At 40.8% G+C, this 10,996-nt stretch overlaps 1 protein-coding gene across 2 annotated transcripts; it reads right to left on the reverse strand.

Moving 5' to 3' along the window:
* Window positions 1-2,821: 2,821 nt before the first annotated feature.
* ankrd49 (ankyrin repeat domain 49) lies at window positions 2,822-9,939 on the reverse strand. Of its 2 annotated transcripts, none has more exons than XM_026171053.1 (3): window positions 9,750-9,939; window positions 7,002-7,220; window positions 2,822-3,657 (listed from the first exon to the last, which is right to left on the reverse strand). In XM_026171053.1, the coding sequence occupies exons 2-3, from the start codon at window positions 7,212-7,214 to the stop codon at window positions 3,181-3,183; spliced, it is 690 nt and encodes a 229-aa protein (XP_026026838.1). In that variant the 5' UTR covers window positions 7,215-7,220; window positions 9,750-9,939; the 3' UTR covers window positions 2,822-3,180. The 2 variants fall into 2 exon arrangements, with proteins under 2 accessions (XP_026026838.1, XP_026026839.1); XM_026171054.1 differs by having other exon boundaries at window positions 7,002-7,223.
* Window positions 9,940-10,996: the final 1,057 nt, after the last annotated feature.

Raw genomic sequence — 10,996 nt, forward strand, 5'->3', positions numbered from 1 at the left:
AAGGTGGAGGTGGAGTACTGGTTTGGGCTGGTATCATCAAAGATGAGCTTGTGGGGCCTTTTCGGGTTGAGGATGGAGTCAAGCTCAACTCCCAGTCCTACTGCCAGTTTCTGGAAGACACCTTCTTCAAGCAGTGGTACAGGAAGAAGTCTGCATCCTTCAAGAAAAGCATGATTTTCATGCAGGACAATGCTCCATCACACGCGTCCAAGTACTCCACAGCGTGGCTGGCAAGAAAGGGTATAAAAGAAGAAAAACTAATGACATGGCCACCTTGTTCACCTGATCTGAACCCCATTGAGAACCTGTGGTCCATCATCAAATGTGAGATTTACAAGGAGGGAAAACAGTACACCTCTCTGAACAGTGTCTGGGAGGCTGTGGTTGCTGCTGCACGCAATGTTGATGGTGAACAGATCAAAACACTGACAGAATCCATGGGTGGCAGGCTTTTGAGTGTCCTTGCAAAGAAAGGTGGCTATATTGGTCGCTGATTTGTTTTTGTTTTGTTTTTGAATGTCAGAAATGTATATTTGTGAATGTGGAGATGTTATATTGGTGTCACTGGTAAAAATAAATAATTGAAATGGGTATATATTTGCTTTTTGTTAAGTTGCCTAATAATTATGCACAGTAATAGTCACCTGCACACACAGATATCCCCCTAAAATAGCTAAAATTAAAAACAAACTAAAAACTACTTCCAAAAACATTCAGCTTTGATATTAATGAGTTTTTTGGGTTCATTGAGAACATGGTTGTTGTTCAATAATAAAATTATTCCTCAAAAATACAACTTGCCTAATAATTCTGCACTCCCTGTAAAATGTGCTTAAAAGGAAAACATTTGGCGTATTTTAATTCCACATATATATTATTGAAAGCACATACATATTTTAACACAAACATGTCTTAATAGCCGGGGTTCCTTTTAATGGTCATTGCCTGAGAAAAAGCATGCAGAGAAGAAGATCTGTAAAACCTTGTCACACAAAGTAAGAAGCTATTATTAAAAACTTTAATATTTAGCAGTAACTGAAAAGAAAAATATTCTAGTTGCGATCTATGTTGCACACAGCATGTTTAAACTACTTTAACTGTTGATGCCAGAGGTCAGAGCATAACCAGACTGCTTTGAGCTGACAGGGAGGCCAGCAGTAAATCAAATATTAACTCAATGGGAACTCAAAAATTAAACCTCACTTTAACTAGACAGCACCAAATCACAATAACAGTCGCTCAGTTTTATCTGTGTCACGGCCCATGGCTCGGCATCCAGGGAGCCGTGGGAGGCTACGGTGGCCACACCCTCGGGCTGGGCCGCCTCCAAACCACCTACGTCTCATCTGAGGCAATCACCGGAGGACTACTTCAGCCAGCTCTGACAGCTTCTCTTCACCAGTCCGTAAGTCTCCTCCCAGTGTGACCAGCATTCGGCGTGGAAGCTTGTGGCCTCCCTCCCTCCCTAGGATTCCCTTCACGGGCACCTCTCCCCTCCAAGCTCCACGGTCCTGCTCTACCTGTAAGCCTCGGCAACTTATGAAGTCTAGCTGTTCATTTCTTGACAACCTGCGTGCTGTTAACTGTGTCTCCCCTTTCTGTTGCAGTTTCCCCACAGTCCCGATTACGGTGCTCCTGGGCTCCACGCTCCTCGTTTCCCCCCGTGGTATGAGCCTTAGTTTTTCGTTTCCTTAGCGTTGTTAAAAGATTCTTCAGTTCAATAAAAACTTGTACATAGTTCTGAGCTGCGGTGTGCTGAGTCTGCTTTGGGGTCCTGTTACCTGAACACTCCGTGTTCTGTGACAATCTGGATTTACAAGCTGGAAATTAGAGGTCATCCAGGTCTTTATGTCTTTAAGATGTTCCTGCAGTTTAACTAATTGGTGTGTGCTACCTGACTTCCGACTTCATAGATAAACCTGGGTATCATCTGCAAACCAATAAAAATGCATGCTAATGATATTGCCTAAGGCAGGGGTCCCCAATGCCAGTCCCTGCAGGTTTTAGATCTCACCCTGAGTCAACACACCTGAATCACATGATCAGTTCATTACCAGGCCTCTGGAGAACTGCAAGACATGTTGAGAAGGTAATTTATCCATTTAAATCAGCTGTGATGGATCAAGGCCACATCTAAAACCTGCAGGGACACCGGCCCTCGTGGACTGGGATTGGGGACCCCTGGCCTAAGGGATCCATATATAATGTCAGCAGAATCCTAGAACCCTGTGGACTTCCCATTTACATTAACACATTGGGGTTTATTAGATATGATTCAAATCACAGCAGTGCAGTATCTATGGCATGCTCTAATTTCTATAATAAAATATTCTCAACAGTATCAAACACTGCACTGAGGTTTAGCCATACAAGCACAGACATAAATCCACTGTCAGAGGCCAAAAGAAGATCAGTATGAATATTCACTAATAAGCATAAGTTACAACCAAGTTATGCAGAAAAGCATCTCTTAAAACATGTCAAACCTTAAAGCAGATGGGCTATAGCAGCAGAAGACCAACCTGGATGCCATCTCTGTCAGCTAAGAACAGGAAATTGAGGCTACACAACAAGTTCACTATAACTGGACCATAGAAAATAAAAAAAACATTGCCTGATCTGATAAGTCTCATCCATCCTACCTTTAATCAGTGTTTCAGGCTAGTAGTGGTGTTGTAATGGTGTGGGTTATATTTACTTGGCACATTTTGGGCACCATAGTACCAAGTGATCATCGTTTGAGTACCAGAGCCTACTCGAGCAACAAATAAAGTGGCTAATGAGTGTAAAAGTTAGGCCCTACACAAATCCAAAGAAAACCTTTCAAGGTTGAAAAAGACTTTTAGTTAACAGGTAGATACTAAAATAACTACTCATATATAATGGTTTGAATTTCTAATATCTAAATGTCACTGAACAATTGGCACTCAGAAACACAGCTTGAATCTTATCACAGCATCTTTTCAGCTCCTCAGAAATCCTGCAATTTCAGGTTTAAAGAGACCTTTTTTTAACCTGTGGTCTATTGCAGAATAAAAGAGAAGAAACTTTCAGTCTAATTGTAAAGAAGATGAATTGGAGATTTGACATTCACGTTTATTATGTTGCTTCAAAAGGAAACCTGACCATGAACAAGACATCAATACTAATGTGAAAGCCTGTGTGGGCCTGTGCTTTTGTTCATGAGATGGGCACCACATTCACATAGTCTTCCACCATCTCAAACATAAAGTGATGGGGCCCACTACGTCGAGCCACCTCTCCGGCAGTCTCCCCGCTGCTGCTGCGGAGCCCCGGCTTCAGATGGCGCTGAGAGAGCAGCAGCTCTAAGGTGTGTCTGGAGTCTGTTTTTGAGAAGCTTGTGTATGAAGCAGCGAGATGTAATGGTGTGAGTCCACCGTTGGTCTGGGCGTTCAGTTCCGCTCCGTGCTGCAGGAGACAACTCGCCACAGAAACGCGGCTCCAGCGGCAAGCGCTGTGAAGGGGAGTCCAGCCGTCGATGGTGCGGGGGTTGACCTTAGAGCCGCCGGCAAGCAGAGCACAGACGACTTCGATGTGACCGCTGTATGCTGCACGGTGCAGGGGAGTGTAACCATCTTCATCACAGCAGTGCACCAGCGAAGGATCAGCAGCTAACAAACTGTGGACTGTGGCAAGCTGAAAGAAAACCACATAAAGTGATTGTAAGAAAACCTTTCATTTGAGCTGCTCTTTCTCAAATAAAACTTCATTTCTGCAACATTGATCACAAGGTCGGCTCCATTTGTGCTTCATGCAAACTTTAAATAGTCACATAAGCACCTTCGTTTATTTTTTACTTTGCGGTAAAGGCACCAAAAGCTGTCAAAGGACCTGATGCAGCAGTTTGATTTTCAGACTTTCTGATACCTCTTCAGCAAAGCTTCGGTTTAACCAACAAACTGATACCAATAACGTAGGCTAACAAAGAAAAAAGGTCAAAAGGAACACTCTGCAAACACTTGTCAACTAGTCTCTGAGCAGTGGAGAAACTTTAATATAAACTGGAAACGTAGACTGTTCAGCTTCAAAGTAAAGGTTACCCATATGGAAAAGATATATATAAATCTTATAAAGTTTGTATCTGTCTTGTGTGAAACTTGTATGAAAAGCATATAAGATTATGATTTAAAGACAGTAATGTCAGACTGAAAATCACCCTGCAGGAGGAAGAACTGCTGTTTAAATTATATTCACACATGCACTGTAGCCCCGGACCAGGCGTCAAAAGATCTTCTCCCTGCCAGCTTCCTTGTACAAAGTCAGTGCAAGGTCAAACTGAGAACACAGAAGGCAAAAGCTCTGGGAATTTACAGCAAATGAGTGGGTGCTGCGCATCCTGCCTCCTACATGCTCTACCCAGCTTCTTAGCTCCAAAGTTAAGCTGACTTGTTCCAGAGGTGAGAACAATGAGAACACATCTGATGAAAATCTCCTGCTGTGGGCTACATGTACAAAAAGGAAACTCTGGACAGCTCCATGAAATTATTCTCCTGACATTATCAGGACTTACTGTCTGGAAACTGCTCAGCTGAATTCTTCTACTCACTTAATCAAGACAAAAATCAAGAAAATTTGTCATGACTCCAAATAACTTTGAATTATTTGGGAATTTATTCCACGCACGAATCTTTTTCAATTATGGTGTGTTGAGGGAAACTGCTGGATGTGACAGTGTTATAATGCAAATAATGAACTTTGATTAAATTAGGCTGACGCAAGTTTAATTATCTGCAAGTGTATATTGTTTTTCATTCAGCTTTTGTGCTTTGTCTTTTTCGGGAGTTCAGGCTGTATTAAATGCAGCTGTGTTTCTGTGCTGCTTCCTGCCTCATGGTGTAGAAAGTCATGAGATTTTTTATTCCTCGGTGGAACTTCTGCAATTCTTGACATTTAATATTGAATTTACCACAAGTCTCAGACAGCAGGTTACTCATACAGCTATACTGGTGCATTAGTATATAGTTCTATCATTTTTAATCTAGACGGTCACTTTGTAAACTCTGACTGTGTTTTGTTTTTATTTTTTATATAACTGGGGAAAAGGTATTGATGCCTTCTCAGTATTAAAATTTGAAATTCAAATATAATCACTGCTGCCTGTGAAATATTTACAACTAATTCACGAGTTCCCATTTGTGGTTAGAGAGCCATGTGTAATTTTAACTAGAAGAAATAATCATTAAAAAAAAAAAAATCAACATTCAAGACTATTTATTTACACTATTTAACCTTCTCAAGTGGAAACAACTTAAAGGATACCACAAACCATCCTGTGTGTGGTCAACGTCTCCGTGGGATTAGAACAAAAATCTGCCAAAATAAAGGATGCATATGATGAAACTGTGCTTTTATCTTTGTATTTATCCTTAAAGGTGAAGTGTAAAAATAAAGTGAATATACGAAGCTGATTAGTTTTGCCATTGCTCTACCCTCACACTTGGATGATGTCCAGCTTCAGCCAGTAGGAATTTTATGCAGTTACGATTAGTTGCTGCTTAGATCTCGCAGCAGGCCAGAGATCTGTCGGGGGAAAATATTTGTTTGACAAACATTTGACTTTAATGGAGTGACTTTAATTTGTGTCCCTAAATGCTGTAATTACTATTTATTCAGCTCTGCTTCTATCCTGAGATGAAGACTCAAAGGTCATGACTGGTTTGAAATTCATAAAGCATCAGCTTGTGCTGTGATTTTTTCCCCAGTGTGTGCCCCCAGGACTTTAATTCAAACTTGAATAAATAGTGTCTAGTAATTGACCAAGAGGGATGCTTGGCTGAGAAATTGCAGTAAATAGACGTGGCAGTCAGTGTATCCTGAACTAAAATTTAGGGGAGACATCAGCAACAGCAAAGACCGGCGGCTCTATACCTTCAGTTTTCATTTCCCAGTGACCTTTAAAATAAAAAAGCTCATGCTTTAAAATAACATAGGTTTCCAGAGGCGTAGTTTTACTGTCAACAAATAGTCAGCAGCAGATGCTACATTGGATAACTCAGTATCTTACAAAGAAAACCAGCGACAAAGAAGGAAAAAGAACAGACTGATCCGCTCGCAGCTGCTGACTGCAAAGAGGAAGATGATGGGGAAGAGGGCAGGAGTGTGTGAGGGGGAAGCAAAGTGCTGCTTTTAAGATGACAGCAAAATGTATTTTTGTGGTATTATGTTGAGACCACTGAAAGCTGCTGTCGCCATTTTCACGACAGGAAAAAGTCATTTGCAGAAGAAGCTGTACTGCGACAGCCGTTTAATCTCGGTACAATAATAGTGTTAACTCGTTTCCTGGTCACTTCTGAGACTGCAGCGTATTTAGGTGAACTTTGTATAAGTTTGGTATCTTTAGTTAAGTAAAGGTCATCTACAGAGAGTTGGGATCAAAACGGGTAAAATTCATCTTAAACTACCAAAAAAAAAACCTACAGTAGTTGACAAAAGTGAGCTAAACTGCAGCAGCACAAGATGTTCATGTTGATAGATGGTTAAAAAAAACTGGATGCCCAAAGGATGAAAATCAAACCATGTTTCAGTTTAAAGACCTGAATGACTGATGATACCGTTTGTGCTGCAACAGATGGAAGAAAAACTCAAAGTTTAACTATTCAGGCTACAATATAAACGAGGATATTATCTCCTTCCTTTGGGTTCTACTGTAGTTCACGTGAAGAAGGAAGGAAATGAGAAGCAAAACAACTAAACTTTTCTTTTCTTTTCTTTTTTTCTTTTTTTTTAAACGCTGCAAAAACGAAGATGAAGCCAGAAGGGAATTGGTACCAGTTGGCACCAGGAAAAACTGGCACTTTGTTTCAATAGATTCACACTTCAAATTAGATAGCCTGTCAGCAGTGACAGTAGCTCACTGTAAAACAAGGATGGAAAAGATTTTTCCCCATACATAATATCATTTTCACAAATTTCCTTGAAATAATAATATTATTTTAAAGCTCTACCGCTCACCCCTAATCTGAAAACAAAACTGGACTTACGCGATTGTTTTCTGCCGCCCACAGAATGAGCTCGTTGGGTTCATCTTTGAGAGCTTCCTCCTTTTCCAGATACCACTCCTCACTGTGCTCCCTCTCCTCTGGCTCTTCTTCATCGTCCTTGCTTCCGGTCCACACGCTGCCAGACCCTCGGGGGATCAGGTGTCCGTGTGTGTCGAGAAGCTCGAGCTGGTTAAAATCTTCTGGAAACTCCATCAGTCGCTGCTTTGGACAGAGAAGACACGTCAGAGTTATTAGTTTGTTCCTCGTGTTAAGGTTGAAGTAGACACAAACACCAGTGAGCCACCCAAAGAACCAATTAATTTCTACCTAGTGTTTGTGTAAGATATGATCTACCAGATCTTTAAAATGTAAGTGTGCAACGACCTAAAGCCTTGTGGCTCATTTATTTCCCCCAGTTCTTTATAGACCGCATTGGATAAAAAATGTCCAGCATCATTAGGATTACAGAAACATATCCAGCTGCCGGGCTCGGGCTACCTCACTGCTGACAAACAGTCATTATAGAAGAATCTGGCATGCACAGATGGTTTCATAATTATTTTTGGTCTGTTGCTTCTTAAATTTGATATTCGCACCTTTAAGAGTAGACAAACAATAAGCCATCACATCTGTTGTTCCCGTCAGATTCTTTCTTAGCTGCGGCACTGACACAATGAGGGAATTAATGAGTAGAAAAATAATTAAAACCTATTTTGGTAACTGGAAAATGTCAAATATAGACCTTTCAAGTTTCTCAAATGTGAGCTGTCATTCCATTATTCCTAGTTTGCAATATCAGAATGGTTAATTGACTGGCAGACTTTACAACAGAAACCATTTTATCGTCATTTTTGTTATGATCAGACATTCTCGCATCAGGTTTTTAGCTATTTTTTTTTCCTTTCTCCCTTTTATGTCAGTCTAAATTAAATCTCTCGGGTAGGACAAAGCTGACTACTCTCAGTGGCTAAAAAATAATTAACTGAAAAATTACTGAAAGGGAAGTGATGAAAATTATAATTGTATCAAAGTAAAAACAATGTTTAATTTTACATGGTGTGAATCGAAAAACTTTAAGTGATTGCTGCTTATTAAAATAGGGTTAGGACAATAAATCGGATGAGTTTGGGTGACTCAGGATGTTAGAGCACAACCCTGGTTTGACAGTGCAACTGTTGTGGGTGGACTCTCAGTGCAGAATACTGTAAATGTCAGAACAAAAACAAACATGCTCCTGTTCAGGGGGCTTATCTTCAGGCTTTGATGTTGGGAACTTCTGTTTGGTCACCCGGTTGTCGCGTGAGGCTCCGCTCTCATCATTAGTGACACTCAGGATTGAGGAGAGTGAAAGGGATTTCCAGAAAACTGCACTGGAAACGGTCCAGAGGTGCAGAGAAAGGTGACTTTAAGAGGCATCAGGTGTGGTTTTTTTGACTAGGTCACTCCAAACATTTTTGTTTTGGAGCCGTTAAGAAGTGGACTGCAAATCTTTTTCCTGCTGCAGGACTCAAATGTGTTCAAGCTTCAGGGCATGAATGTCAGACATTCTCCTTCAGAATTTTCTGGTAGAAAGCAGAATTCATGGTTGCATCAGTTACGACAAGTCATCCTGATCCTGAAGCCGCAAAGCAGCCCCAGACCATTACACTACCACCACCATGCTTGACTGTTGCTACGATGCTCTTTTTATGAAACCTTTGACTCAGTCCATGGAATATTTTCCCAAAAGTCTAAGGCATCATCAAGATGTTTTTGGGCGAATGTGAGACAAGTCGTCGTGTTCCTTTTGGTCAGCAGTGGTTTTTGCCTGTTTGTTGTTTTGCAACCTCCTGGATAAGTCGTTGATGTGTTCTTGGAGGAATTTTGGTAAGCTGGCCACTCCTGGAAAAGTTCAGTGGTGAAGCTGGTCATTTCTAGACAGTGCCTCTCACAGCAGTTTGCTGGAGTCCAAAACCTTGGAAATATCTGTGTAATAATTTCCAGACTGATAGATGAGAAATTGTTTCTCAGGAGTTCTCGACTTTCTTTAGATTGTGGCATGATGTGTTGCTTTTAGAGATCTTTAAATCTACTTCACTTTGAAAAACAGGTTCTATTTACATATTTCATAATCGAAGAGGTCCAACAGTAACCAGGTCTTTGCATGGCTAGCTTTCCAAAAAAATGTGATTAATGGCTTTGAATTTGTGACTTAACAAGGTGGGGAATTACATTTTGACAGTGGCCGGTGCGGTTTTTATAACTTTTGCCCTTAATAAATGAAATCACCACTTACATACTGCATTTTGTATTTACTCGGGTTACCTTTGTATAGTATTAAAATTTGCTCATCGTTTCACTTGACTGTAAATGCTAAAGAAAAAAAGCCTTGTTAACCTGACTCATGTGCATTAAAAATTTATTATCTTCATCAATGCTTCTTCAGCATTAAGTCTTTATTCATGCTCAAATGTAAAGCAAAAATAATGTAGGGTTTAGAACTGGAGCTGTAATGCAACTCAATGAAAATAAAACATCTTTAAGGGGTCCTAAATGACCTGACAACGACCCTATTCCTTGAGAAATGTTCACTTAAAAATGAACATGACAACTTTATTAGGAGACCTCCAAAGGTTGATTCTGTTCATCTGGACGGAGCGTTTTCAGTGGGAGAAACGTTTCGTCACTCATCCAAGTGACTATGAGTGAAACAAAGGCGTTAGATTAATTTTACAAGCAGTTCACGACATTTAATTCACACTTACACACCTGAAACTGTTCCGCCAGATGCCGTTGTTGACATTCCGCACCGTGACGTATGGTGGCCGTGTTTTGACGTCCACTATCTGTGAAGCACCGCTCACAGACACGAGTGTAACTGCTCTAACTGCTAGCATAGAAAAGCAAAGCGAAGTACGTTTCACCTCGTCCACACAAAAACACGCTGCAGTGAAGACAAGCGGGATATGTAGTTCTTCGCCTAGTTAGCGCCAAGCAGACACGCCATTGAAAGACTCCATTACCCACAAACGCTCGCGGAGGGTTACTTCTTCTTTTATTCGACATCTGGTAGTAAAACTGCTGCTTCCGTCTGGCAGAACAATTGGTGCCGGTGTTATAAATACAGCTTTATTAAACAGTTAGTAGTGAACACGGAGGAAGTGTTGAACATACCGATATCGATACTTTTAAACTTAAAAAGGTAGCTAATGTAGGGGAGAGCAGTGTGCCATGGTTTATGAGATGAATTATGATTAGTTTGCAAATTCTGATCACTAAAGCACTGTGAGTTTTAGTTTTCACAATAATTTCCTAATAAAAACAAACCTGCTTTTGATTTATTTTGAAAATATATTTTATGGCAGTCATCTAAAAAAAAAATTTTTTTAAACACAATTTAGTGGGCTACATACCAAACTTAGAGGATAGAAATAAAGTATTGATCCAGTTGTGCTGGCACTGATCAATACCAGCATTTGTATCTATAGTGTAGAGTGATCGGATTGAGCCGCCTGACATCTTTGTGTTTCTTTAAAAGGAGTGAGACTTTCTGGTAATCTTTTAAAGTGATCTTGAACAATAGTTCTCCAGGCTTTCTGAAGGCTTTTGGAAGTTTTTCTTTGGACACTGGCTGCTTTTTCCACTCATTTTCAGTCCAGTCCTTTTACGTGAACTTTTTCATAGGAGTGTTTTAACACGGACCTGTGAACCATTCAAACATAAAAATGCACCTGATTAAAGGGGTCAACTGGTGTTGTGTCCAGTAGCGGTTTTTGATACGGTTTGATACGGTTACCTTGTGGGGGGCGGCATCACGGGCATCGGCAAAAATTTTTTAAAAAAAAGAATGCTCGTAGCCTACTCATGCTGCCCCAACGTCATGCCAGCGCATATTGGGAATGGTATAGGCACCAATTGGTTTTCTATCGCCTATTTGCTGGGAGTAAGGGTGCCCTCCGTTTGCGAGGTGCGCCTGCTGCTTGCGGCACAGGGAGGAGAGGTCGGGGCAGCGGGGG

This window comes from Astatotilapia calliptera, chromosome 6 (assembly GCF_900246225.1).
Source record: "Astatotilapia calliptera chromosome 6, fAstCal1.2, whole genome shotgun sequence".
NCBI lineage: Eukaryota > Metazoa > Chordata > Actinopteri > Cichliformes > Cichlidae > Astatotilapia > Astatotilapia calliptera.

Bases quoted from the DNA above. Each gene is read 5' to 3' on its own strand.
- ankrd49 (XM_026171053.1), bottom strand. From the start codon at position 7,214: ATGGAGTTTCCAGAAGATTTTAACCAGCTCGAGCTTCTCGACACACAC. The intron at 3,658-7,001 runs GTAAGTCCAGTT...GTTTTCTTTCAG, and splicing joins GGGCGGCAGAAAACAATCGC to CTTGCCACAGTCCACAGTTT.